At 38.1% G+C, this 24,411-nt stretch overlaps 1 protein-coding gene across 2 annotated transcripts in view; it reads right to left on the bottom strand.

Moving 5' to 3' along the window:
* Positions 1-8,376: 8,376 nt before the first annotated feature.
* Positions 8,377-24,411, bottom strand: part of Lrp12 (LDL receptor related protein 12) — a 54,857-nt gene continuing 38,822 nt past the window's right edge. For both annotated transcript variants that reach the window (XM_048358494.1, XM_048358495.1), the window contains 4 exons: positions 19,106-19,308; positions 15,923-17,027; positions 14,567-14,699; positions 8,377-10,640 (listed from right to left, as the gene is read on the bottom strand). In XM_048358494.1, coding sequence (XP_048214451.1) covers positions 9,777-10,640; positions 14,567-14,699; positions 15,923-17,027; positions 19,106-19,308 — 2,305 coding nt within the window. In that variant the 3' untranslated portion in view covers positions 8,377-9,776. The remainder of the gene's footprint in view (positions 10,641-14,566; positions 14,700-15,922; positions 17,028-19,105; positions 19,309-24,411) is intronic.

Genomic DNA, 24,411 nt, shown 5'->3' with positions numbered 1-24,411 from the left:
ACTCAGGTCCTGAGCACTACTACCCCTGGCTTCTTTTTGCTCAAGGCTAGCACTCTACCACTTGAGCCACAGCACCACTTCTGGACATTTTCTATATTTGTGGTGCTGGGGAATTGAACCCAGGGCTTCATGTATATGAGGCAAGCACTCTTGCCACTAGGCCACATTCCCAGCCCTTGTGCATTTCTAAATACAACTTATTTCAAGTTCCATGGAGTGGCCTGGAGCCTCGAGGAGCCTTGTTTTCTAGATTCAGGACATTTTATTTCTGATTGCTCCTCCTGGACCAAGTGGTTTGGCTTGAAAAGGAGTCACATTCAGTGAGGAATAGTGAGGAATCAGGTGACAAGGGTGGTAGTTTTGAGGATCTGAATGTTGAAACTTAGTCTAAGCAACAGTATCAAGAGGTGAGATCTTTAGAAGGTGATTTACTTAAGGCCTTTATCCAAGAGGCGTCACATACCATTTGGTCCTTTTGCCCTTTTGTCCCTTCCATCAAGTAAGGAACAATTCCCACTGTGATGTATCAACAAGATGCCATCTTGAAAGTAGCCTAGGAATGCTCCCTCACGTGCACCTGCTGAGGGTTTTCGTCCTTGAAGCCCTGCTTTCAGTGATAAAGTAGTTTCCTTGAGGAAAAAAAAATCAGCAATGGTAGCTATGGTTTCCTGAGTACCCACTCTCAGTCAGTACTGGGCCAAATGCTTTACCTGCATTACTTAACCCTCAAGACATCTATTTAAGCTAAGTAGGATTTTGGCTTTTGATAGGTTACCCTTTTAAGAGGCCAAGAGCTTTCATTCTGCAGCCTATCATTTCTTTTTATTTTATTTGTTTTGTTTTTTGTTGCCAGTCTGGGGGCGTGGACTCGGCCTGAGCACTGTCCCTGGCTTCTTTTTGCTCAAGGCTAGCACTCTGCCACTTGAGTCACAGCACCACTTCTGGCCGTTCTCTATATGTGGTGCTGGGGAATCGAACCCAGGGCTTCATGTATATGAGTCAAGCACTCTTGCCACTAGGCCATATTCCCAGCCCCGAGCCCATCATTTCTGCAGGAGTAACTCTACACTCCAAAGCCAGTTCACCAGGGTCTACTTTTACTCTGAAAACTCACCCAACTAGGTAGCACTGTTCATATCCAGACACAAACCCTTGATGGCCAAGTTTAAAGCCAAAAGTTGAATGTGTTAGGATTTATTAATGTGGTGTTTTTTTGGATTTTTTTTTGGTGGGGGGTAGGGAGATCTTTGGAAAGTCTGACTTCAGCCAGAAGGGCAGACACTTTCAGTACTCATAGTACTACAGTAATGGAGACATAAGTAAGACTGTCGACCAGGGGAACCAGTTCAGAATCTTAAGCTGGTGAGTCAGTGAAGCTGTGCTTCCATCTCTCTGTGCTTTTCTCCATTGCCATTGCAATTGGACCTGTTCCCTCTGCAATCATTGTTTTCTGCACCACCTCATTTTACTACATTTAGGCTTATTAAATCTACGTTGAAGAAATTGAGTTCTCTATCTTTCCCCATTTCATTAAACATGCTCTTCCCATAACAAATTCTTTCTGTGTTAGGCAGCAGGGTTTCAACCTATCATCCTAGCTATTGAGGATGCTGGGATCTGAGGATCATGGTTCAAAGTCAGCTGGGGAAGACAAATTGGTGAGACTTTGAGCTCCAAATAGCAAAAACAAAAAGCCCGGACTGGAGGTGTGGCTCAAGTGGTAAAGCACCAGCTGTGAGAAAAGCTCATTACCTTTCCATTTTCATGTTATCCTTATTACAGTGTGGACCTCCATGGTGGGCCTTGAGTGTTTGGTCCATGTTAATAAGGCCACAGAGTCTCATTTAAACTTCTTTGCAGTCACAAACTTAGCTTTCATATCATTCTGTTAGGGTTTTTTTTGGCCAGTCCTGGGCCTTGGACTCAGGGCCTGAGCACTGTCCCTGGCTTCTTCCCGCTCAAGGCTAGCACTCTGCCACTTGAGCCACAGCGCCGCTTCTGGCCGTTTTCTGTATATGTGGTGCTGGGGAATCGAACCTAGGGCCTCGTGTATCTGAGGCAGGCACTCTTGCCACTAGGCTATATCCCCAGCCCTCTGTTAGGTTTTTAAAGTAGGTCACCGGTAAAGGAGAATGCCACGCGGTATTCAGGCAGGAGAGAAAGTTTATTACCGAACTGCTGGCCTGTGGCCAAGATGATCCATGGCGGGAGAGAAGGGAAAGACGGGAGAGAAGGGAGAGAGAGAACAAAGAGAAGAGAGAGAGGGGAGAGAAGGGAGAGAGGGGGCGACCCCCACCCAGCCCTGCCTTATGTCTAGGGCAGGGGCAAGGGGTGTGGCCAGGTGGATTAGGATGTGACCTCAGGGAAAGGGGAGGTAACTGCCTCCAGGTCTGCTGGTTACCCAGGTAACTGGGTGGAGACTTAATGAAGTGGGGGCATCTACATGGAGCCTTCCAGGGACGGACCTTACAATTTCCTTATTTTGTTTTTTAAAAATTATATTTACAATGGATTTTCCAGTCAATATATACACACATTACACAAATACATTATACCCACACATATATGTAGATAAGTTATACATGAGATTACAGCCAAGAAGGCTAGCCAGTAAAGTTTTATCACTGCCTAGTTTTTGCCATTTTTTTCCTACAAACTTTACCATCCTGACCACTTCAATGGCCAGTGAATTTTTTAGATAATAATAAAGTTCTCTTTCTCTTATTTCCAGTCATTCCAATTCAATCTTTTGATTTCAAGGTAGTTTGAGGGTTACCAAACAAGTTATCCAAGTATTTGTGTTGCAAAGTAAGTCATGTAATGCCGGATGTCCACCACTAGATGGCTATTTGTGCTTTGACGGGTGTCTCACATGCCAAGCAAGCAAGTATGCTACTACTTACTGATCCAACCCCAGCCCGTAGGTGGCTTCTTAAGACCACCTATGTCTTTGGCTTACTCTTGCCATCAAAAAATAGTGTTATTCCTGAGCTCTCAGCATCTATATTGACAAACGATTGTATCCTGTGTTCAAATTGAAGAGGAAAACAGCTCATTTCATTTTTTTTTTTTTTTTTTTTGGTGCCAGTACTGGGACTTGGGACTCAGATATTGATATATGGTTGTATCCTGTGTTCAAATTGAAAAGGAAAACAGCCCATTTGTTTCTTTTCTTTCCTTTCTTCCTTCCTTTCTTTTTTTTTTTTTTTTTTGTGTGTGTGTGTGCCAGTACTGGGGCTTGGACTCAGGGCCTGAGCACTGTCGTGGCTTATTTTTGCTCAAGGCTAGCACTCTACGACTTGAGCCACAGCACCACTTCTGGCTTTCTCTGTGTATGTGGTACTGAGGAATTGAACCCAGGGCTTCATGCATGCTAGGCAAGCACTCTACCTCTAAGCCACATTGTCAGCCTCCTATTTGTTCCTTTTTAATATGGCTAACACAAATCTGTAAGTTACCAGTCCAGTTTCACATTACAAAATAATTAATTTCCAGGTTTATACATTCATTACACTAAATTTTCAGAGTAGGATTTAAATAATATATAGGTGTGTGTGTGTGTATTGAGCTTATAACAATTTATTAATGGGAGTTCTTTAAACAATAAGCCTGTTTTCCATCTCTAATATTACATAGTTCACATATCATTGATTTGTGTTGGGTTTTAAATTGCCGGGCTTCAATCTACCCCTCCCGATCCACGTAGGGAGGGGTCCTGGGCTTATCTATCTCTTTGGTCTGGGATCCATACTCACTCTCCCACGTCACCCCCCCCCCCCTTCCCCCTGGCCGGTAGGGATCAGAGGCGGGAGCCAGATCCCGGGTGCCTCGGTTTGCGTGTGGGTGCGAGAACCCCTTGCCTGCCAGCCCAAGGAAGACATGGGCGCGTGGGGTCTCGGAGACCGTCTCTGGGACGATTCTATTTTTATTCAAATGAGGAGGCATAGATATACCACAAAGGCGGGCACAAGGGAGGGAGAACAGATTGGCCACGAGAACTGTCCATCAAGTGATGTCAGGGGACCTCCCTTGTGGGCGGAGGCCCAGCCCCCCAAGGATTGGGTTTCTGGGGTGCCCTCCGCCATTGCACACGTGCTAGCCCCAGGAGCAGGGGCTTCTCTTCCTGTCAAAGGAGGAAGAGGAGGGGAGGAGACAGGCCAAGGTCAGCTGTGGTCTCTTAAAGGCACAGCGACCCCAACAGACTTGTATAATCATACTTAGGCTGAACTTGGTCAGCCTGGAGCTTTATTAGGGGATGACCAAATTTATAATGTAGTTGTAACCGCTCACACATTTGTAATTAACTTTGCTATCCATTATACTTGAATAAGATATGTACTCAAAGGGGTGTGTGTGTATCTCAAAATGTATTACATAAATAAAAGAGAGTGCTTGCCTCATATACATGAAGCCCTGGGTTCAATTTCCCAGCACCACAGATATAGAAAACAGCCAGAAGTGGTGCTGTGGCTCAAGTGGTAGTGGTAGCCTTGAGCAAAAAGAAGTCAGGGACAGTGCTCAGGCCCTGAGTCCAAGACCCAGGACTGGCAAAAATAAATAAATAAATAAGAGTATTCAATAACTAATTTTGAAATATCTTAAAAATTCTTCTCATTCTTTCCTGAGAAAAGATGAATGCACATGACACACTGAAAATCTGAATAAATGACTTTATAAATAAGGCATTTTCACTATCATAAAAACATATTTTCTTCTCAATGGGCCTCTCTTTTTAAGGAACAAGAAAAACATTAGAAGTGAAAATACACAATTACTCAAGTCAATGATCTGACATTTATATGCAGTTAAAAGTAAGAAATCTCCAAGGGTTAGAGGAACTCTCAAATCATAGCTCTATATTTGGAGCTAAATAGGCTTTATAGGAGAAAGAAATTATATGGACTGTTCTTCCAGTAGTTCAGTGTTTTTAATAGGATGTTTGTTTGGGATACTGTCTTATTCCCAGTTCCACAACTGGGCCTGCACCTAGCATTTGTAATGCTCAGGACAGGAGTATGGGTGGTGAACACTGGTCCTTTCTCTCTCCCCACCTACCCACCCCCTGCCCCCCTTTGTCTTGCCTTGTGAGAGGCCTGGTGGTCTTGCATGTGAATATCCCAGACTCTGGGCAGCTTCATTGTCCCACAGGAACAAATCAAGGCACCAGGCAGCCAGGCAGCCAATACATATGGGTTTAGGCCACTTGATAGTAAAAGCTGGGATTCTAGGTGCCAAAAAAAAAATGTGGTCTAGAAATGGCTCAGTCACTCATATCTCCCTGGTGGGTTGGCTTAAAGTGACATTTATAGTTTTATAAATTTATAGTTACTCAACCTTCTTAAACTAATTTTTGGCACATTTTCATCAACCCTCAAAGAAGCCTTATAACCCACTGTTCAAGAAGCCTGCAGCCTGACTCACCTTCAAAGAGGTGACTACTATAGGCCCTGACCTCCTTTTCTTAGTGCCTTTACTTCAGAAAACTTGTACTTGCTAATCTTGGCTTTGCCTGGTGAAAATATTTTCGTCCATTCTCTTGCTGGCTTTGTTCTCAAGGTCCCAAGAGCCATGCCTTTCTATGCAAGGATCCCCCAAACAGTGCCTAATCCTCCAGCCTCTGTGGGAGGACAGGAGGCTAACTTCAATTAGAGACAATACAGAAGCTAACCAACACTGATGAGACTTGCTCCAGTACTTTCCACTGATCCATTCTAGTTCTTAAAAACCTGAGTCCTCCCTCTGCCCTCCCCACTGCACTCTTAACCTCCCCTGCCTGCTGAATGCTCTCCTGGGCACTCTTCCTTTGACATTCATGCTGTCTCAAACTCCTTTCCCCTTCTTAGCTTTAAGCAAACACGAATTTACTTCCTATCGCCATAAGTTTGCCTTTTGTGTCTGTTTTGCATACATAGATTGTATTGCTCATGGCTGTTGTTAGTTGCCTATCTATCATGTGATGGACATTTGGATGTTTTCTAATTTTTTGGCTGTTAAAAATGCTATCAACCATTTTATTTTTGGCATGGACATTTTTATTTCTTGGATATATATTTAGAAGTGGAATTTCTGGCTCACCATTTAAAATTGTGAAGCAAGGCCTGATTTGACAAAGTGGCTGCAATGATAGGCATCGGAGAGTAGTATCTGAGACCTCCATCTTCTCAAGTTATCTACATACCTTAATTATGCCCACTCCCCATACTGAGTGGTATTTCTAAAATCTGCCCGGCCCCCCACACTGCCATCTTACAATCCCTTTTCTTTCCTTACCAGTTCAGTTCCATGGTTTGACCCTTATTGGTGTTATTCTTACTTTCCAGATGAGACAGGCTCAGTAAGATCAAATTCAGTGTCACAAAACACTCCAGTGATAGAACTGGAATTGAGCTGTGACAGGCCTGACTCCAAAGCCTGCATCTTCCACCTTTCAGTACTATTGTTTCTCCTTAATAGAGCTTCCCTGTGGCTTTTAGGTTAGAACCTAGGCCACAGGGACAGCATCTTGACCAAGTAGGTTGAAACCAGGAGTGAAAGAGGAATGCAAACCAATAGAACATATTAATAAAACCCATTGTATTAGAATCCAAAGAATCATGAGCATCTCCACAGACGCTGGGAAGGCTTGTAGTAAAACTAAGCATCAGCTCTTAAAAATGTGTTTAAAATAGGGATCAGTGGGTAATTCTTAAGAGGACTAAATAGATTTCAACACCTCACTGTTGCATTTTGTCAGTGTTATTTAAAATCATTCCAGAGCACTAGACAGTCCCACTAAATACAACACCAAGGAGTATGTAAACTGGAACAAAAGCATGCTTCATGATTGTGTAGTTGAAAAGATAAAATAACAAACTTAAAGACTACTACAAACTATAAGAAACTGAAGTCTTGGGGCTGGACAAAACATTCAAACACAATAAGACCTCTATTAGCTTTTATATATATTAAAATGTAGCTAATGGAAAAAAATTTTACTGAAGGCAAAATGATGAAATTTGTGAGTACATTCTTTAAAATCATGACAGATATCTGTAAAGCAGAATGTAGAAAAAAACATGTAGGAAACAAGACTTGAGGGCCATTTGGAGAAGGCATCATGACTTAGAGATGCAGATCAATTGGAGAGAACAGAATTAGTTTAAAGACATATGCAAATATTGTGGAAATTTATTATATAAAAGTTCTATTTCCACCGGGTGCTTTTATCTCACAAAGCCAGCTTGGGCAGGAAAGTCCGTGGGACTCTTATTTCCAGTTAACCACCAGAAAACTGCAAGAGAAGCTTTGGCTTAAAGTGGCAGAGTGCTAGCCTTGGGCAGAAAAGTTCAAGGCCAGTGCCTAGGCTGAGTTCAAAGTCCCACCACCAACCAAAAGAAAGTTCTATTTCAAATCAGTTAAGACAGATTTATTTAGTAGCTTTGGGAAAATCATATAACTACTGGAATTAAACAAGCCCTAAATTTAGAGAAATAATTGATTTATAGATGAATAAAATATTCAAATTCTAATGACATTTCCACAGAAGAGTATAGAAAACAGGCACAGTATAACCTACATTAGGATGTATGGCACTGATATACATACAGCTGTTTATATATAGTATGTCAAATGTATGCTTTTCCTGTAGGAATATACAAGAATCTGGTGTCATTTCAAAATGGAACTAAAAGATGGGTTTCAGGGGCAGAAGAGGAACTTACCTTTTACTGTTTAAACCAAGGAGTTGTATTAGTCAAAAAAACAAACAAAAAACATGTCAGTAGCATGCACATGACCCGATGCTTGGTCCCTAGCACTGGAGGAAAAGAAGACAGAGAATAAAACTAAGTCTATAGTGTATAATACATACAGGGCCTACATACAGAGAGGTTGGGAATGTCTGGACCCTGGGCTGTAAATGGCCGGTGAATTCATTTGGTTTGGCCCAACTGCAGATGGGACTTAAATTTGACTAATCTAGCTTTATCAAAGTGAAATTCAATAAATCTAGGCCTGTGAATGACGTTATATTCAAATTGGCCCTTGACAGAAAAAAATGTTCCCATCCCTATAAAAGATGACTAAGTTGCTAACCTGAATTCTGCCAGTACAGTATTTTGTAGAGGTCTAAAATATATATGAAAACAGTAATAATAAAAGGAATAATCATGTTAGGATATTATATGAGATATACCAATTAGGAGGCAGTTTTCTTAAAAGGCAAAATGATATTCAGGTCCACATGGGATTTTCCCCTTCAAGTAAGCTACTGTTTTAATACAAAGTCAAGGTTGCTACATCTTCTTCTTCTAAATGTAATGCATATTCTGATGCCCGAATTTGTACATGCATCTAGAGTCAACAGAAATAAAGAACAACTTTGGTTTAAAAAGTACCTCAAGGCAATAAAAAAAATCATTTTAATTTCTGATACATATTAAAACATTTTAGTCAGTTCTTCCTGACAGCATAACAGGACAAATACACAAGACCTCAAACATGCTTTAAAATGACATTCAGCAAAGTATTTAAAATTTAATAAATAGCAATAATCACACACAGATACATTTTTCATACTCAATCATTAAGCTACTAAAACAGACAGCTAAAGAATAAATAAATAGGAATCAACAATTAAAAAAAACCTGGGTTTTTGCAACTCACTATACTTAAAAAAGGGGGCAATCTGAATTTTTAAATTTGCTTTTCTTCCAGATTATAGCATGACCCCCATGAATAAAATATACTGAAAAAAATCACTCTTACAATAATGAAAAATTTAAATACAAGAAATAAATATGAAACCAGCAAAGCAATTTCAAATTGTAATAAAAATGGTCCCCACCCCTCCAGAAAGCTATGGAAATATATAGTCACTGTGGTAGCAAAGAATACTATTTAAAGTGATAGTGCTTGTGCACTAAACTCATCTGAGACCTTGTTATGATTTTAGTGCAAATCCCGAGGGCCCAATACAAGCATAACCCTGGACTAGGGAAAGACACAACCAGCTGGAACTTACCACGTACCATTTTTGTACACAGTTTATAAAGTTCAAGATTTAATGCATAGTAGAATATCTTCATCCATTTAATTCTGTTGCAAAATAGAGATGAAAACAGAAATATGACTTGGGATTTTACCATTTGGTTTGTACCATATTTGAGTATTAAAGTCAATATTAGAAACTCTATAAAAGGTTTTCTTTTTGCCATTAATTTATCTAACTCTACCTAAATTTCATATCACTGTATGTTAAACGTAAGAGAAAAAACTTGAGGAAGATTTTTTTCCCTTTGATAAGTGCATATTATGATGAAATTCAGTAATAGACAAATGTTATTCAAACAAGGTGAGTGTAAGGGTTTTCTTTTTGTACATAACCTTAACATCTAGTGCAATAATTTATGTATTGGCAAAAGCATAGAAGACTCAATTAGAAGGCAGTTTGTACAAACAAATTCTTTTTAACATAGGATGGATAAAATGACAGTGAAATGAGTTTAAGCAGCTGTATTTCTACTGTGAACTACAGTACCAGGATGAAAACAATCAAAAACAAATAGAAGAACATTACTGAACAATATGAATACATAATGCAGTTTTAGCTGCTAAAATAGAAACTCTAAGTTCATAGAGTTAGAAGTTGTTTAACCATGCAGGCTTACATATAATAAGAAAACACCCTGCATCTTTTTTTTTTTTTTGTAAACTAAAACTAGTTTAATTGTAACATTACAAAACAATGAATGGATATTGCTCCAACTTGTATACAATCTCCCTTATGTAGTTAGGACCTAACAAAGTAACAAAGCCTCGTCATCACTAGTTTCATTTTTCAGTGTTGCTTCTAAGCACGTGTCTGGTATCTGGGCAGTATGGACGATACCACAGCGCTCACACGGGCCATCGTGGGTACTTGGCCTTACTCCAGGGTTTGTTGCACTCTGTGGTTGCCTAAAGCCTTGTCCTTGATCTGAGGCAAGATCAAGAAGAGGTCTGGAGCAGTCATTGACATCAATGTCTGAAGCTCCATCAGAGATCGGAATTAGCATTTCGACATCATCATCATCTTCTCTTCCATTTACCCCATTATCAAGTTGTCTCAAAGGACTCTGGTTCTGACTTGCGGCACTCGATCTCCCTAATGTAAAACGCACCCAACGTAGCCCCTGAGTCATACGACTTAAAGCACTGGAAAGCTGGTGTCGTGCTGGGCTCACACTTGGGGGTTCCACACTGGTCGCTTCTCTTCCATTCTCCGTGTGACTGCTTCGGGTGCTGTGAGTTGAGGAACTTCCACCCGCTCCCACGATCGCCTCCACTGCTGTTGTGGGAGGGACTTTTTGGGGCAAAGGTGCTGCAATCCCACCAGAAGCTCCTGCTGTATCTCGTCTCTCACTTTCTGTGTCTGTGTCATCAGACTCCACGGAAAACAAACCTCTGTGAGCATTTCTTTCAGGTTCTCTGCTGGCATTCTGACTAGGGACAACCTCATCTCCATCTGCTGAGACCAAAGCCAATGACCCTGAATGACGTGATCTTGCGAAATTAAAAATACGATTCCAGATATTGCTCGATCTGCCTGACATAGGAAGCCTGATTGAAGTAAATCCAAGCTGAGATCGTACAGCTAGCCGCAGGTTTTCCAAAACAGAAGCCTAGGAAAATAAGAAAAGATCTTAAGACAAGTAACACAAAGTATTGAGATGGCAGAATTCTTGTATTAAGAGTATGTTGTGGCTAAAAATTCTTCTATTCATGGTTACTAGGATGGATTAAATTCTCTGACCTCTATACTGCAGAATCTAATCTATACCCTGAATCATTTCTCTCTGTTTAAGATCTCTCTCCTTTCCCTCATTCCACTCTCAATTCTCTCCCTGTCTAGCTCTTTCTTCTCCCTCCCTCACTCTGTCTAGTACTGGTTTAAAACTCATGGCCTTGTACTGTTAAGCTGTATCACTTGAGCCATGTCCCCAGCCCTTTTTTTACCTTAGTTATCATTTTTGGATATAGTCTTGTGTTTTTGCCGTGGCCTGAGACACATCTACCCATACCTCCTGTGTAAGATTACAGTTATACACCACCACACCCATCTTATTTGTGGAAATGGGACAAGGGAGGAAGAGTGTCTCATTAACTTTCTGCCTGGGCTGTTCTTGAATAAAATCCTACTGATCTTTGCTTCCTGAGTAGCTGAGATTATAGGTGTGGATCTGGACCATGCATGCCCTTTAAGATTTTCCGGATACACCTCTCTGTACATAAGTTTGATAATAAAAATTTGAAAAAAAAAAAAGACTTTTACTTTTCCGGATACTACATTTTATGCATTCAACTTTACAATGGTACTTAGTGTCAAATAGAAAAGTTACCTTGCTTCAGAACCAATAATTACCCAATTCTAAAAGTAAAGTATAACAAAGATAGGACATAAAATATTGTCATTCCAACAACTAGGAAGAGAGACAAACTTCTTTCATATGATTTTACTAAGGGACTAGTGTGAAAACCAGGACTTTTAATGTTTTTTTTTTTTAATATGAACAAGTCATATTTGAGTTATAAGGTTGACCTAGCACAAATATGTGAGAACTATATTCCACAGACTTGGTTTTCAAGAATTTGTTGAATTAATAGATACTGAGGCTTTAGTTATATTATTACAAATAAAGGAATTAATGTATTTGTAATACAGTACAGAAAACAACACAAACATATATAAGCATTTGGATTCTGTCTTAATTTTTAAGTTATTTTATTTTCTACAGTTTTGTGTTAAGCATAAGTGATACTTTTAAAAAATGATTTAAAAATGATTTTAGTACATCAGTATCTCTAGCTCAAAGATTTCTTCTGCTTTCAGCTTTTGCTTCAGTAGTAAATAAAAACTGATTAAGAGTACATATGAAAGTGCCTAGACCAACTGAAAAAAAAAGTATTAATTTTGTCTAGATGAATAAAAATATTTAAAAAATGCATAGCATATAAATAGTCTTTAAGCTCCACCTAGTGGTTGTAAAACAAAAAGATTATTCAAACTTTGAACTTTGTACTCAACCTGGCATTTGTCATTTAAAATAAGGTATGCTGATATATGCTTCTTCAAATGAGAAGCTTCCCTCAGCCAAACTCTTTCCTTCCCCTCAAAGAAAAAAGAAGTGTCTGAGGAAGGTAGGATAGCTGTGTTCTCTCTTTGTGACTGGTACGGCAACTATCTGTGGTTTCCACAGAGGCCTTTCCACAGTGCTGGGCATGTAATTCAAGAAAGGCCACAAAGCTACTCACATAGGAACATGTTGTAGTTGAGTTTTACTCAAGTACAGACTATCAACAGGAAAGGGTGATATTAGTACACATGGACCTGCAGTTCAAGGGAGTTAGATTTTCTTACCAATAAGAGATACACGTAACAAAAACAAAAGTGGCGGCTCCCATTCAGAATGAACTCCTCCACAGATACAGTTATCATTGGTTAGTATTTAGGATGTTTGGCTTTGTGTGAGCAACAGGTTGTGATATGCTAGAGTGAACTAAAGGTTCTTCAAGGGCTGGGAATATGGCCTAGTAGTCACCTTGTATACATGAAGCTGCAGGTTTGATTCCTCAGTACCACATATATACAAAAAAGCTGGAAGTGGCACTGTGGCTCAAGAGGTAGAGTGCCAGCCTTGAGCAAAAAGAAGCCAGGGACAGTGCTCAGGCCCTGAGTCCATGCCCCAGAACTGGCAACAAAAACAAAACAAATAAACAAAGGTTCTTCAAGTATCATTCTGTGCCTCCCAACCACCAAGATTAATAATGTCTCCAGACTACATTAATGCTGATTTTAGCATTGGAGTCTGTCACAGTCTATGTGAATAGCCCTCTATAAGGAGAATCTCATGGAAGTTTCAGCAACAGTTTTCTACACTTCAGATTAAGAAACAGCACATAGGCCTTCCTTCCTTTCTTTAGGTGTTTCTGGGTCTGAACTCAAGAGCCTGTGCTTGCTAGGCAAGTATTCTTACCACTGAGCTACACCTACTGCTACTGCTACTACTACCTACTGCTACTGCTACCTACTGCTACTGAAAAGCATTTCTATTTAAGTGAGATGATAAATTACTTTTCCCCCCAAAACTCTATGAAATGTTGATACTTTATTACTAGACATTTTAAACCAGAGTTTAATCTCTTTAAATGAAATTGAGTTTAGTATTCATGAACATATGTTAAATGTGTAGTTGAAGTAGAATGCTCTCACAGAAGGGTAAATCATAATCCTAGAGAATGGGCTTTTTGTCTTAGTTGAAGAATTTAATCTTGCTCAAAGCCTTTGACCTTGGCTTCTGGAATAGGAGCCATAAACCTCTGGAATGTCAAGCCTGACAAAAATGTCTGCCTGGAGGCCTGGGGCCAGCGAGATAGCAACAACCCGACTTAGTGTGCTGGTGGCTTTAGTCGGGTGATGTCAGTCTTAGGAGGGTCTAGAGACTGAGATGAGCCATATATGCAATTATCAATGAAAACTCTGGACAGGGGGCTTAGGTTAGTGTGTCAAGTTGGTATACCCCCTGCACACTGTCTGTCACACATGTGTTAGCAAGAGCACTTCTCTCCAGTCTCTGGTGAAATGGCAACTAGAAGATGTGTGTTCATGATCATTCTGAATTTCCATTTTAATCGGAATCCTAGTAATAAACAAGTAAACAGTCCCCAGTGAGTTATCTGAGTACTCATACTGAAGAATAAAGTTTGAGGGCTGTATGGAGAAGCCTTGCAAATTGCAGCTGGTGTTGCGAATTAGGGCAGTCTTGTGGGCAACTGTGTGCCTTCTAGTCAGAGTTCAGGGGCACAGTAGTGAATGAGTTCTACTTACAAAGAAATCTACCTCTACACACACACACACACACACACACACACACACACACACACACACACACACTTCTGTGCTTGAAATGAACTCATACATATTCTTAAACCTTAAAAAAGAAACCTTAAGGGAGGAGGTAACAAGATGGATAAGAAATGTACTCACTGCCTTACATATGAAACTGTAACCCCTCTGTACATCACTTTGACAATGAAAAAAAAAAAGAAACCTTAAAAAACCTACTGAGATATATAATAAATTCAGAAACATCAATAAAGAATGAGTTATTACTACATAGAGAAAATGGGTTGAATTCTTATACACTGTAAAATCTAGCTTGCAGTTCTGCAAGTAAGACGATGTCAAATTGTTAAATTACTTTTTCTTCTAACTAGTCAGTCTGACATGTGGCATCATTGGTATGTTAACCTTAGTATTCTTTATTACCTTCAAATGTTTCAAGTAGAAAATAATTTGCCAGTTACTTTCGAATTCTGGTGTATTAAATTACTCTAACAATAAAATGCTTAAGAAACCAAATCAGAAGGATAAAAAAATAGGCTTTTGAATTTTGTAGTGTTAGTTAAAATAGAAGAATTATGTCAAATTCTCATATATTTAGTCCTTCAGTTGACTGCACATTTCTACCAATCAAGGGTCCTTGTTCACCAGACATACAGGTATAGATTGTGTTTTATGAGACAATAAAAATCAGGAATCGCAACATACCTGATTAGGGGAACAAACGGGAAAATCTTCCACAGGTGGAATTAAACCTTGAGCGATCAACTGCCCATAGGAAGGAGGAGCTTCTCTTCGTAAGAGTTCTGCCTCCACTCTTGACAACTGGGTCTCAAATGATCTTTAACAACAGAGGATAAAAAAGGGTTAAAAAAAAGGCAAATGAACAGTATTTTCTATTAGCAGTAGTTTAAAAAAATGTGAATCTTTGTATATCTGATTATTTTTAAAGCTGGAATCATTCAACCAAACATTACTCAACTGTGCATGCTGTCTACTCTGGGAATGGAAAATGAAGTCAGTGGACAGTCTATCTACAGGGGGCTTTCATGCTGCTCTTTTGTTGAGGTGTGGCAGAAAGTTGCCTGGCCACTTTCACTGTCCAAAGAAAAGATGCCGTGCACTGTGTGTTATTCTTTTTTAATCTTAGTTGTCTGGTATGTTCTTCATTAAATCTATTATTTGTGATTCCATTGGGACTGAAAGTCATTGTCTCCACAATAGCCTTTTGGGGGACTTCTGTAGGATTAATATCTCCCACCTCTACTTTCCCCTGCCCCACAATGAAAACTGCTGTCCCTAAAGGGGTCATCCTTTTAACGGTTAATTCCCATACTGCACTGAAAACTCTGATGCACAGCTTTTATGAAACTCACAATAGGATGCTGGATTTGTGCCCCAGTCTCATCACCTAGTGTGTAACTTAGGCTCCAGACCAAATGAATTATATACTCATGTCCACGCAATGAAGGGTGTTCCTACTTGTACAGTCTCTTAGGTTTTTAACTCCAATGCCTTTTCTCTGTTTATATTCTACCCACAAATTTCAAATGGCAGCCCTCCAAGTAAACTCTTCCATATCCTTCTGTCTGATTACCATTCTGTTTTACAGCTCTTCTAGGACTTCCAGTCTTGGAATATTCTATACAGCAATCTTTCTTCCTAACTGTAAACTGCTTGTGGGATTATGCCTTATTCATTTTCTTTCAATTAAAGAGTGTGTTGACAAATATGTGGTATCACTGAACATTTATAAAATACAGGTTAAAAAATCAGAACTGAGAGTTGTAACATATAAAAGATCTACAAAACATGTTCATCTGAAAAGAAGAAATGGTAAATTTGATTCGCTTTTCCCATCTTATAAATCTAAGTATTTAATAGTTGGAATGTGGCTAGCTTGAGTCTTGGGCTTTTCGTACTAAAATTAGAAATTATTTAACAATAGATACATTTCGAAAATAATATAAAACAAAGATATTTTGGCAATCACATTGAAGGACTTGTGGTAAACATATGGGCCGTGTTTCTGTTGCAGCATAGTCACTCTACCTTGATACTGACCTTCGTTCAAACATTCTCAGGGAGTAAAGCTTACAAGTGCATCCCAGTGCGATGACGAGCAGCAGGCCACAGATAAGGCTTCCAATGACGGCTGCAGTTATGACTCTGGTAGGCACAATAACTGGGCAATTCTCCTCATCACTGCCATCACCACAGTCATCTTGAGAATCACACACCCAACTTTCAAACACACAGCGATTATTTTTACAATGAAAATTTCCTGGCTGACAAAAAAAGCAGTTTTTCTCATCTGAGCCATTTGGGCAATGGTTTTGGTAGTTGCAGCGATCAGAACGAGGGTAACAGACACCATTTCGGGAACATGGAAATTCCTCTTTTTGGCACATGGTACAATTGATTTCATCCCTTCCATTTGGGCAATGCCAGTACCCATCGCATCGCTGCTGCTCAGTGTAACACCCCCAGTTACCTCCACAGGGTATTTCCCAGGGCAAACAGAAGCCATCTACTTGATAGGTAGCATTAAAACCTCTTGCAGCATTCACTTTATCAGCACAAAAATGGACTCTTATCTGTCCAGAAGAAGAAACAACTGTAAGAGGAGCATGAGAATCAAAAGCTGTCAACACACGTAAAAGCTTGTGTGGATTCTCCTCTAATCCATCATAGATTTTCACATAGTCACCATAACCTGTACCATCAAGTTTAAAGTCAGTGAAGCGTAAAATGACTTTGCGACGGTCACCCGTGTCTATTAACCAGGTACAATTGCTTCCAGGAGGATAAAAGTCTGGATAGTTGGGTGAATTAAAAGTACCATAAAAGTACTTTAACCACTGTCCACAAGTTGGCACATCACAGTCTATCTCATCCCCTAGGTCAAGGCAGTCAATGTTTCCATCACATTTTAAAGATTCAGGAAGACAAGTGTAGACTTTGGTAAACCGGGACAGACACTGGAACTGGTTGTAAGCGCAGGGCTGAAAAGAAGCAGCTGTTGGAGGATTGGCCTCCTTGGCACAGATGTCTTCGTCGGAGCTATCTCCACATTCGTCCATGTTGTTACATTTCCAGGCTTCTGGTATACACTTCCCATTACCACAACGAAACTGATCACAAGCACAGTTGGGCTCATCAGATTTCCCTGTGAGAGTGCGGTCAGAGGGAGATGGAGCAGGAAGAAGAAAAACACACTTCTCAGAAGACATAGAATAGGTATTGCTATAAAAAAATGTTATTAACTCAAAACAAGGCTTTAGAAATCTTGCTCAAAATAGGTTAAGTTCTAATGACAAATTAGTACTGGCACTAATTACTAATTTATTAAATGGCTATTAATTTTTTCTATGAAAATTCTTTGTATCCTGATGTGAAGAGAAAATGGATCAATTCTGTTTTTGCAGATAGCCTGGGAGCACTTATAGAACGTTTAGTAAAATGGTGTAAGGTACCTAAATAAGGATATACTAAGAAATTTAAGTAATATAATATTTAAATAAATATTTGTTTTTGTTGTTGTTGGTTGTGGGGCTTGAAACTGGGGTTTGGGCCTTGTTCCTGAGCTCTTTTTTGCTCAAGACTAATGCTCTACCACGTTGAGCCATAGTCCCACTTCCGATCGTCTAGTAGTTAATCAGAGACAAAGAGTTTCCACAGACTTTCCTGCAAGGGCTAGCTCTGACCCAAAATCCTCAAATCTAAGCCTCCTGAGTAGCTAGAATTACAGGCATGAGACACTAGCACTCAGCTAATATATATATATATATATATATATATATATATATATATATATATATATATATATATATTTGCCAGTCCTGGGGCTTGAACTCAGGGCCTGAGTACCGTTCCTGGCTTCTTTTTGCTCAAGGCCAGCTTACCTCTTGAGCCACAGCACCACTTCTGGCTTTTCTGTTTATATGGTGCTAAGGAATTGAACCAGGACTTCATGCATGGTAGGCAAGTACTCTACCATTAGGCCACATTTCCAGCCCTAAATAAATATTCTTAAAAACAAAAATCCAGCTAGACCACAGTGGCTCACGCCAGTAATCCTATTAATGAGGCTGAGATCTGGAGGATCTCTGGGCAAAAGGTCCTTGAGACTCCATCTCCAATTAGCCAGCAAAATGCTAGAGGTGTGGCTCAAGTAGTACAGTGACACAAAGCTGAGTGACAGCTCAAGCTATCAGTACAGAAAAAAAAAAGACAAATTCACTTACTACAAACACCTTTGCAAACTTTTTTTCATGTTCTTTACTTCCTTGTTGCTCCTCGCATATGCACCATTTAATATTTTGCTGTTACATCATGGCACATTTTACAAACTATTTAGGCTTCACTTTTGCTAAGATTATCATTTAGATAATTTTATGCAGTCATAACCAAGTATTTTTATAATTTATAATTTTGTATTTTAAATGTAACTACAAAATCGCATAAAGTTAAGCTTAAAGACATAATTTTTTCATCAAAACAAAAGGGAGAGTAAAAAGTACTGATGTGCTCATAGAATTCTAATAGTTTTAGTATCCACCTTAAATAATCCTCATAATGGCATAGGGTAAAACAACCAAACAACATTAAGAGTCCCACAGGTCCCAAACTGGCAATGTTGGAACAATGCTTACTTCTACACCAAAAACATTTTATTTATTTATTTTTTCAAATTTTTATTATCAAACTGATGTACAGAGACCAAAAACATTTTAGACAATGTGCTTCAGAAAGTAAATATTGTAGAGACTAATTTTAAGAAAAAAAATAGTCTAAATTCTCATATCATTGACCCGGTTATTTTTGGAAATAGTTTCAGAAAGGCAAAAAATAAAAAAATAAAAAGGCAACTTCTGAAACTATGGTGGTGAAATTGGTCATGTCTGTTCTCTGAAGGTATAAAAAATGGATAATAATTAATATGCACAAAAGTATATTCTGAAGTAACTTTAGGATATAAGCACTTGTGGGAGGAAGGGCTACATTTAAAATAAAAGCATTTACGATGTTCGGAAAAAATTGACCTCAATTTATGAACTAAATCATTTTATTAGGATTATACAAACCACCTTTCGGAGATAGAGTTCTCAGGTACTTGACTTTAGTGTCTAATCTTCATCTCAGATGCCTTTACTCAGTTAAGTGGACACAGATTAGCTCCGAAGCAATCAAACAGTTAATACTACAGAACTTGGTTCAATAGCATTGTTCTTTTAAGAAACACACCTGAAAAATATGCCAGTCTGAAGCCTTTTCTAGAGATGCTGTCATCCGAATGGAACCTGATCCAAACATGGTCTTGTGAAGAGATATATGGAGGTGGAATTGTGGAACCACATGCTCTGTAACTTTCAATATTTTTGTATGTTTCTATGGTTAACCAGTCCAAACTGCATCTTCTAGACCCTTGAATATCAAAGTCCTGAAAACTACAAAACATTTTGAAAAGTTTATTTAAAAAATATTTGGAAAAAATTCCTAATACTCAATGTTACACAGGACATTATTATAAACCTTCATAAATTCCTTGGTTTTCCTGGGTTTCTCAGGTATATCATTATTAACAAACTATTAACACATCATTAATAAATCATAATAACCACATTATTAACAAATAATAATATTGCTCCTGTGCTTCTATATTTGTATCCAATTCCAGAATAGTACTTCTTTTTTATAAGGTGATATGAAATTCCAAGCCAATGCTCAAAACTAGGTAATAGGTTGACACCTTTTTCCTTTTCTTCTGTGAGTCTATTTAGAAAAACCCATTAATCTGCAACATCCTAAACCGTCTGTGTTTGAACCAGAAACACCAATGTGTCTGTCACCTGCTGAATTGAACCATACACAGAGAGAGTCAGCTTTGTCTTAGATTAGTCTGGCTCATCTGCTTGCTTAGGAGACAGTTTATAGCTTATACTTTTTTATAAGGCAAATAGGAACAAAGAAACAAAAAAATGAGGAAACAAAAGACTTTGAAAATGATTTTGAGAATTTTTTTATACAAATCACTTTGGAAACATTATGTAGTTCACAAAATGTGGGCACAAATAAAGTACAAAGAAAGTCAAATAATAAATAAGAACACATACAAAAATCAGCCACTGCTTATGACAAACAACTTTTTTCTAGCACCTGCCAGATGGCCATTGTGGAGCTGTCCACACACCAATCATGTAAACCAATCTAATAAATCCTATGCTCTTTAACAATGATTAATTATACATATAGACATGCATTTATATGTATATGTCACTAGTTCTGTCCTTCTAGAGAACCTAATATAGGATTCATTCCATCAAACTATATAAAAAAGGTCAAAATAAAACTAGAATAATCTTTTCTGACTTTTAAAATCGATTGTTTTTATTTATTGTGCATTTCCCCCCCTGGCTGGCTTTGAACTACAATCCCCTGGATCTCATCCTCCTGAGGAGCTAAATTACAGGTGTTAAGCAACCACTGCCTGGCTCTTTCCTTTTCTAAAGTTTAAGATTTACTCCATAATTCTTTCTCTAAACCACTTAATTAAATGTTGAGCTTACTTATTTTCCATCTTACTAATTTTTAAATCAAGAAATGCTTAAACTGGAATACTTTTTGCTATGTATTCTTTTGATGTACTCTCAACAGTTTTGATATATATACAATACTTTCTCTTAAGTTATTTAATAAAACATTTAAAAGCCATTCGTGGTAGTATGCACATGTCATTCCAGCAACTCTGGAGGCAGAGATAGAAGAATCACAGAACTAAAAGCAAGAGAATTGGGAGGCATGAGTCAAATGGTACAGCACCTGCCTAGCTAGTGCAAGGCCTTGAGTTCAATCCCCAGTACCACCCTCTAAAAAAAAAAATTAATCCCATTTCTTCTTTAAGGCAAGATTCAAGTGTTTCTGGTGTTTCTGAGGAATAAATTTCCAAACACAAGTTTTGCTACTCTATTTTAACTGTGCAGCAATAAGCTGCAAAATGTGAACGTTGTAGGTTTTGAAATGCATGAAGAATTCAGCTGTGATTTCATAATTGTTAAAAAAAAAGTCCCATATACCTATAAAACCATGTGCATTCACTGATGGTTGAAAGAAATTTAAGTAGTAAAGGTGCATTTAAAACCCTTCTTCCTTAATTGTGGATTCGTCAAATTTGCTTGGCAATTCTCCACATTTTGCTTTGCACGTATTTTAGGCTACATTATTAGATAAGCCAAATTTGCTATTGTTTTATCTTTCTAGGAAATAAGCTCATTTCCTACTAATAATTATGCCTCAAGCTGTATTCTATCTGCTGTTACTCTTCCTAGATTATCTTTCTCTTGATTAGCATCTCCAAAGCTTTTTCTGTCTTCTCCCTTAACACTTTCTTTGTTAGTTTTGTTTTCATTGTGCTGCTACAAAGCAGTCTATAGTAAGACCATGCAAACCAATCAATAAAACTGACTGCTCAATCTACTTTTTAAAGATTTGAATTAATACATTTGATTGAGAGTGTCCATTTGACTGTTCCTCTTTTCTCCTTCATTCTTCTATCTCTCTCTGTATGTGTGTGTGTGTGTGTGTGTGTGTGTGTGTGTGTGTGTGTGTGCGTGCGTGTGTGTCTGTGTGTATTTCTTTTTATTTTTAATTTTGTTTTTCCTGCCAGTACTGGGGGGCTTGAACTCAGGGCCTTATGCTTGCTTAGCTTGCTGTGCTTGGCTCTTGACTCTGCCACTTGAGCCATGTCTCTAGCCCAGCTTTTTGGTGGTTAGTTGGAAATAGAATCATACCAATTGTTTTGCCTAAGCTGGCTTCAAACCATGATCCTCTAGACCTCATTCTCCGGAGACACTAGAACTGCAGGAGTGAGCACAGATGTTTGGCTACATTAACATTTTTTTTTGTAAAGGTTCTGTTCCTCAACAAGAAGTTCAAGATAGGGGCTGGGGATATGGCCTAGTGGCAAGTGTGCTTGCCTCGTATACATGAGGCCCTGGGTTCGATTCCCCAGCACCACATATACAGAAAATGGCCAGAAGTGGCGCTGTGGCTCAAGTGGCAGAGTGCTAGCCTTGAGCAAGGGACAGTGCTCAGGCCCTGAGTCCAAGCCCCAGGACTGGCCAAAAAAAAAAAAAAAAAAAAAAGAAGTTCAAGATTGTTATTCCTATTTCTTTCCTCTGTATTATTGTCAGGTATTTTTAGTTCAAATTCTAAAACACACTTTTATTTTCTAATGAAGGCTAAGTAGGAGAGCATTCAGTATTTGTTTTTCTAAATTTTCAAATTATGCACAACTTATAACTTTATGTTCATTAGCCTCTAACTGAAATTTATTATTTCTTTCAATTACAATATAAAAAACAGGGGCTGGGAATATAGCCTAGTGGTAGAGTGATTGCCTTGTATACATGAAGCCTTGGGTCCGATTCCTCAGGATCACATATATGGAAAAAGCCATAAGTGCACTGTGGCTCAAGTGGTAGAGTGCTAGCCTTGAGCAAAAAGAAGCCAGGGACAGGGCTCAGGCCCTGAGTCTAAGCCCCAGGTCCAGAACTGGCAAAAAAAAAAAAAAAAAAAGAATAATAATATAAACAACCAACTACAATAGTATTTATAGTACTTTCCATTCTATCACCATTAGAAATCAATTATTTTCTTATTAACTTTCAGTTTTATAACTATCTAAATACTTAAGTTACTTTGACATTACAGAAGTAATTAAACTGTCACTTGCTTATGTCAACGTGTTAGTAAGTATATATTATTATGTGACGATTTAAAAATATATAACTGTATTTTAATACAATTACAGTTATGTTACCTTTTTTGAATTAAATAACGTACTGAAAAGAAATCATAGATTTTGCTAAAGATAAAGGTTAAGATCTTCCTGACATCATAAATCTTACAATGTCTTTAATATATTTATAAAATTCCAGGTTGATTTTTTTTTTTTTCAGAGACAGGGCTTGATATGTAGCCTAGGCTAGGCTTGAAATCATGATCTTTCCGACTCAGCCTCCAGAATCCTGCACTTATAACTGCGTGCCATCATTTTTGGCTTCCAGGTTAATTTTACTTGCTATTTTTCTTAGATTTGGGGCTGTGAGCTTATTTTATATAAGTTTTTTTCTTGGTCCTTTTCCTTTCCTCTCTCTCTCCCCCTATGTTCCCAAAGTGGGCCTCCATTCGTGAGTTACAGATCCTCCATGGATTCAGAAAGTGGTAAATTCATTTATGTTAGTTAGGGTTCGGGTAGTGGTTTGTGGATGTTTTTTTCTGCTTTCTTGAGCAAAATAGCTGGATTCACAATCAGATTCTAGGACTCAATCCTTTTTTTTTTTCTGGGATTTCAGGGAGAATACAAGTAAAATTATCTTTATGTTACCAATTTCAGCCAGCTTTATACAGAGAGCTCTTGACATTGCTCGTTTGTACTCTGTAATTCGTTTCCCTCTTTAATCCAGATTTTTAAAAACTGTGTTTCGAATTTAATTTTAGTAAAGATTTTAATTTTATTTTATATTCAGGAATGAATGCAGATCTTCTTTATATCAAAATGCTTTAAAGCATCTAATCTATTCCTGATAATCATATGCATTTTATTTTTACTTCTTAATAGTTAAATCAATGTAAAATTTCCTAATACTAACTAACTCATTTGCATGTTAGAATGAGCTGCATTTGGTTATGGAATAAGATTCATTTGAATAGAGTAAGGGTTTATAATAATAATCACATGTAAAAATTACTTTACATATATCTATGTATTACTTAAAAGTATTTTGATTATTTCTATAAGAATGCCTTTATTACTACACTTTTTAAAAATCAATTTAAACCCAAAATTATTACCGTCTGCAATTTAGGATATCTTCCTGTAGATCTAGGATTCACCTCCACTTTAGTCCTACATTTTAGTATTATGCCTGATTTTCTTTTGCATCTTGCTCTAACACAAATCAAAATAAGATGGCATCTCCATATAATTCTTCTGGGCTGGCATTAATTTCTAAGTTTTGCATAGTGGCCTGATAAACTGAACTTTAATCCTTAGGTTAAAAGATTAAAATCTGGCTGGGGTCTGGTGGCTCATGTAATCCTAGCTACTTCAAGAGGCTGAGATTGAGGATCACAGTTTGAAGAAGCCCAGACAGTAAAGTCTGTGAGACTCTTACCTCCAATAAGTAACAAAAAAGCTGAAAGTGGAGCTGTAGCTTAAGTAGTAGAGTGCTAACCTTTACCAAAATAAGCTCAGAGACAATGCCCAGGTCCGAGTTCAAGTCCCAAGACTGGCAAAAAACAAAACAAAATAACCAAAAAAAAAAAAAGGTTTAAATTCTAGTTATTTTATGCTAGAAGTCTAATATTTGGCAAGAATGTTATTTTATTAGGGCTTTAAAATGCTTGACAGCTATATTTAATATAATTAGTTTGTAATGTTATATTTAGCACACTTAGACTTTGTCATATTATATGTAACAGAAAATAGGTCTATTTGTCATATTTGTCAAATTCTAATGGTAGTACTGCAGAAACATAACATGCTGTTT

The sequence above is a fragment of the Perognathus longimembris genome, chromosome 12, assembly GCF_023159225.1.
Source record: "Perognathus longimembris pacificus isolate PPM17 chromosome 12, ASM2315922v1, whole genome shotgun sequence".
NCBI lineage: Eukaryota > Metazoa > Chordata > Mammalia > Rodentia > Heteromyidae > Perognathus > Perognathus longimembris.
The sequence above is the reverse complement of the archived record's forward strand: the minus strand, read 5'-3'. Positions and strand labels throughout refer to the sequence as shown.